This window comes from Gymnoscopelus microlampas (assembly GCF_963454915.1).
Source record: "Gymnoscopelus microlampas genome assembly, chromosome: 19".
NCBI classification, from domain to species: Eukaryota; Metazoa; Chordata; class Actinopteri; order Myctophiformes; family Myctophidae; genus Gymnoscopelus; species Gymnoscopelus microlampas.
In genome coordinates, this window is record NC_139956.1 from 3,486,853 (window position 1) to 3,492,112 (window position 5,260).

Here is a 5,260-nt window from a genome sequence, read left to right on the forward strand (position 1 = left end):
GGACAATTGATTTCCAACTACCCCACGTTATTATACTGCCCCACACAGGAACTACGCAAAGTGTCAAACTGATAAAAATGTCTTTAACCACTTAATCTCTATAGATACTTTGTTGACCGTGTCCCCCAGGTGTCTATAATTGTCACCCTAATGTTTTCCTCTCACCAATTCTCTTGCCAAAAATAGTAGATTTACAGGCTCACAACACATCAATGCATGGTGAGCTTGTAGATCTGCTATTTTCGTGTTTTTCACTGAATGTTTGCCTATTATAATATATTCAGAATAGGTACACTTGGGTTCCTGTGGTTAAAGTGTTTCAACTGGCCAGCCGATGGGTTATAGGGGTGATGGGGTATATATTAAGCAATAATGCATACATATTCATGAGGTAATTGTTTCTCCCCAAACATCATGATGGCTGATACCTTTGACCTTAATAATAACTTTTCCCCCCAATTCCCCCCATGAACTTCTGAAACAGAAACAAGACTGATGGAAGCGTCAAGTCATCACTAACCCAGTATTGCAGGTTATCACAGCCTTGTCACCAAACTGATTCCCCTCAGGAAAATCTATTCTTCCATTATCCGGTTCCGGAATTGAGCCACAACTTTTCCCTGAAAAAAAAAGAAAATAATAATAATCTTAGCAGGAGAAAATCCATTCAAAATATTATACATAGTATAGAATATATGGTTGCAAGTGTCATTGGGTGATAAGCTGTGATTAAGAGTCCTTATACATTTCAGAGTTTTCAAACTAAGATAAGAGAGATGATTGGGATGATTACTGAACTTTCTTTTTTACTACAAATAGCAGTCAATGTTTAAGGATAAAAAGTGTAAATATTTACTGTCACATTGAAGTGCCACAACAGCAGGAGTCCAGGTTCCAGCCCCGCATGTTTGTTTCCCATTGCCCCCGTCGATTACATAGCCCGTCTCACATTCCCAGGTAGCGGTAGTTCCATCTGGAAACGTCGGTTTGAGGATGTCGGCGCTACTCAAAACTGTGTTTGCAGGTCCATTTGTGGGTTTGGGACAGTCTTGAGCTATGAAAGAAAAGCGATACCTTTGTGAGGTGTGAGGTGGTGCAACTGGGTCCAGATTACTACTGTAGCAGTTACCAAAGTGCGGGGCGAGAGAGAGCAGCCACAAACAAACTATAGGCTACCTCCGTGGAATCAAAGTGCACCGTGGTGACATGTGTGATCATGGATTCATTAATAATAGAGGTGAATCCCGGCGGTCCGGGTGCGTCTTTCTGTTTTTTTTTATTTATGTCGTCGCCTCTAACTTTATCCAAAGCTATAGACCCCTTAACAGACGACGTCACACTGATAAGAACCAGTATGCGTGCAACCAGTATGCGCGCAATGAAACCCATTCTGTCAGGTCTCGCTACGACGCGCCTCACTAGCCAACACACAAGAGGGGGTTGGGGTGTGCTGAAACCAGCGTACCCCGAAACAACAGGTTGGGAATTGATTGCGTGAAACAATCACCTGTGCGTCCAGTCTCAATGTTTGTAAACAAATAATTGGTCTATAGTGCGTAGTTAGTTAATTCAATTCCGAGGAGTCCATTTAGTTACTCTTCGGAGTTCGGAGCCACCAAAACTGACTGTGAATGTCATGACGTCACCGTCGACCCCCTCCCAACCCCAACCCTAGCTGTAGAATACAACTCTCGTAGACGTATTTATGATTCTGACGTTTTCAATCTACGAGAGTTGTAGGGTTCACCCTACAACTGGACACAGGGACTTTGTCCAGTGTCCAGTTGGACACAGGGACTTTCAGCACATACACCGTAGTCTCTCCAAACATGTGAGTCATTCTACGAAACCGGTACGATTTGAGGTCCCTCTAACAGTTTTAAGTGTATTTTATCTATTGGGTCACCAAAATTCATTTTAAAAGCTTTTCATCATCAATTGAAATGTTCCCTTTACTATTGTGTAAAAATATTATATATTTTATCTTTATATCTGAAATTATCTGCCTTTTCTACAGTAGACACCGCCTATTTTGCCCATTTTTTCATGTCCCCAATGGCTGATAGAGAGATTGGCCTTCAGATATGACTACTAAAAGTGTAGAATAATCCATAACTTATATTATTCACATAAAACCAGCAATGTACTCTATTGCTAGTCATGTTTAGTTTTTTAATAAATAGTTGATTAATCATTAAAATCACGTTATATAGCTCTGTCCCACAGTCACACTCAACCCCGTTACACAAGTCATTCTCCTCTCTGTAAAAAGTATAAACTGACCCTTTAGTGGCATCAACAACATGTGATGGCATTCTACAAGTCTTCTGAGCAAGATGCTGCAGAAAGAGGAACATTTCGAACTTCTTATACAGCTATTTAGGGTCATTTATACTTTCAAAGTGTGGTCGTAAAGCATAACAACTCAACCCCGTTACATGAAAAAAAGATAGAAAACCATTATTATTTTAAATTGTCTTTGTCATTTCATCAATATATGTGATTGACTAATGTCATGCATGCCATGTGGTCTCCTCTTAATCATCACAGGTAGAGTTATGGCCATCTTGAGTAAAAAATCTCAACCCCGTTCCACTCAACCCCGTTATGAATTTCAACCCTGTTACATATATTATTCCATATAAAAATATTAATTTAATGCCTGATATGGGAAAATATGTTTTTCTGCATGTTAAATATGTCCTTAATGGTGTGGGCTATTCAAAAAAGTAATTCGTTTCCATCAATTTTTCAAAAAAAAAAAAAGTCCAAATCGTACCGGTTTCGTAGAATGACTCACGTACAAATTGAAAATAAATGTGCTTACCCCCACGCACCAAATATTAACTGTCTCTACGGGGTAGTAGTTTAATGTAATAATCCATATCTTTCAATAAAGAAGTGTTTTAATGCTGTCTGTGGCCGATTCTGTCGGAAGTTTTAGTTTCCAATGGGCGGCAGTGACGCGCCCCATCTGGTGAAACCCGGAATTACACTCAATGTAAACAGGAAGTAAACGAGGGTGAAAAAATGGCGTTCGGCCATAGACGGCATTAAAACACTTCTTTATTGAAAGATATGGATTATTACATTAAACTAATACCCCGTAGAGACAGTTAATATTTGGAACTTGAGGGTAAGCACCTTTATTTTCAATTTGTACATGTTTGGAGCGTCTACGGGAAATAGTACTGAAAGTCCTTGTCTCCATGGGGCGTGAACCCTACAACTCTCGTAGATTGAAAACGTCAGAATCATAAATACGTCTACGAGAGTTGTATTCTACAGCTAATCCAGCACTATAGTGCTTACTGCTTATTGTTATTAAATTCAATTCCGAGGAGTCCATTTAGTTACTCTTCGGAGCCACCAAAACTGACGGTGAATGTCATGACGTCACCCTAAGCCCCCCGACCCCCCCCCCCACAGCTAATGTCCCCCGACTTTTTTTCGCTCACGATCGTTAAGTATGTGAAACGATCTAGACTCATTGACCACATTACTAGTCCTACAGTGTGTAGGCCTACCGAACATTAGGCCTAAAAACATCTGCAGCCGCTCCCTTCTCTATCCGTCACTACACTGTAATAACCTTTAAGTTGTAATAATAAGTTGTATATAACGTTACCTGTCACAGATGTGTTGTAGCAGCTGGTCCATATGACCAGGAGAATGTTGAAATAAATCCACATCCATGACCTCATGGTACAAACACGAACTTCGAAGGAAAGATACTCCATTTTTATTGTTGCTCCTTGAGAAAAGTACTAATTTACTTTCGGTTTTACCAAGCCACATTGTTCACATGACGCTCGTCTGTCACAAGCGTCATGGCGCAACTTGTTCCTGGTTTTGGAATTTTCTGCATTTACAGTCCTTACATCTACATGAACGTTCACATTTCAAATGTAAAGTGCTAACCCCACGGCCAGGGATGTAAAAAGTTGAAAAACTTGGGTCTAAGTACTCGTACCTTCCGTATGGTTCAATAAAAAGCATTTTAATCTGATTGACGGCCATTTCTTCATAGAGTTATAATGTATCAGAGTGCTATACACCTCCCAACCGATAAGGTCGCGTAGTTGAAAGTATATGGAAACAATTCTGAGGAAATGGCCACCAATCAGATTCAAATGTTTTTTATTGAACAATACGTAAGATACGGGTACTTAGACCTAAGCGTTTTAACTTTTTACATCCGTGGTCATAAATAAGCACTTTGTATTTGAAATGTGAACGTTTATGTCGATGTACGGGTTGTGAATGGAGAAATTTCCAAAAGCAGGAACAAGTTACGCCATGATTGTCATGTTCAGGGATAGTTTGTACCTACATGTCTGCAGTAGATGTCGCTGTTGAATCCCATTTAGGTGCCTGATGCTTCCACAAGTCACTCAATGGTAATTATCAGTATCAGACAGTAGACTATGTATGTAAATTAATTATAATATTATCTACTATTATTGCATGGTAACTATCAGTAGACTATGTAAATTAATTAATTATAATATTACCTACTATTATTGCATGGTAACTGCCAGTAGACTATGTATGTAAATTAATTATAATATGTCCTACTATTATTGCATGGTAACTGTCAGTAGACTATGTATGTAATTTCATTATAATATTTCCTACTATTATTGCAACAACAGTACAACATATTTGTACTGTTGGAAGTGGTGTAAGTGTCCCAAGAGTTCCTTCCCAGAGATGAAGTGGAGTCACTTCATTTGAAGTTTACACTATTTATATTTATAATGTAGCAGAGTGAAAGTCATCAGCTTGCAAAAAGAAAATAAGCTAAAGATATAAAAATCATACAAAAATCAAAAATATGTAAATGTATTTAGTTGCTGTCCACCACTGGCTTTTATGTAGGCTTGTGGTTCTCACAGTGTGGTCCGGGGACCCCCAGGGATCCTTGGTGGGGTTCCAGGGGGTCCCCAGCGAAATTAACTTGAACTAGAATCTTGACAAATTAAGATAAAGATATGTCTTCATCAAATCAAACCAAAGGCGTTTCTACTCTGTTATACAGGGATGTTGAGGAGAGTAAGTCAATATATGATGCAAAATAAATCAAATGCATAAATTAAGGGAAAAATAACTGCCTGTCTGCCAGCCTGCCTGTCTGTCTGTCTGTCTGTCTGTCTGTCTGTCTGTCTGTCTGTCTGTCTGGGGACACTGCTGGTAGTGAAAACTAAAATTACCCCACTCCATGATTTTCAAGGCAAAAAGAATTACCCTGCGTCGTCAT

At 39.2% G+C, this 5,260-nt stretch overlaps 1 protein-coding gene across 2 annotated transcripts in view; it reads right to left on the bottom strand.

Moving 5' to 3' along the window:
- LOC311034806 (uncharacterized protein) overlaps nt 1–5,260 on the bottom strand; it is a 313,846-nt gene that overhangs the window by 13,472 nt on the left and 295,114 nt on the right. Inside the window, exons 1-3 of one of the 2 annotated variants that reach the window (XM_084042818.1) lie at nt 3,629–3,746; nt 857–1,054; nt 521–620 (exon numbers count right to left, since the gene is read on the bottom strand). In XM_084042818.1, the coding sequence (XP_083898944.1) occupies nt 521–620; nt 857–1,054; nt 3,629–3,740 (410 nt within the window). In that variant the 5' untranslated portion in view covers nt 3,741–3,746. Of the gene's footprint in view, nt 1–520; nt 621–856; nt 1,055–3,628; nt 3,747–5,260 lie in introns of those variants that run through there. The other variant, XM_084042817.1, reaches the window with a different exon arrangement.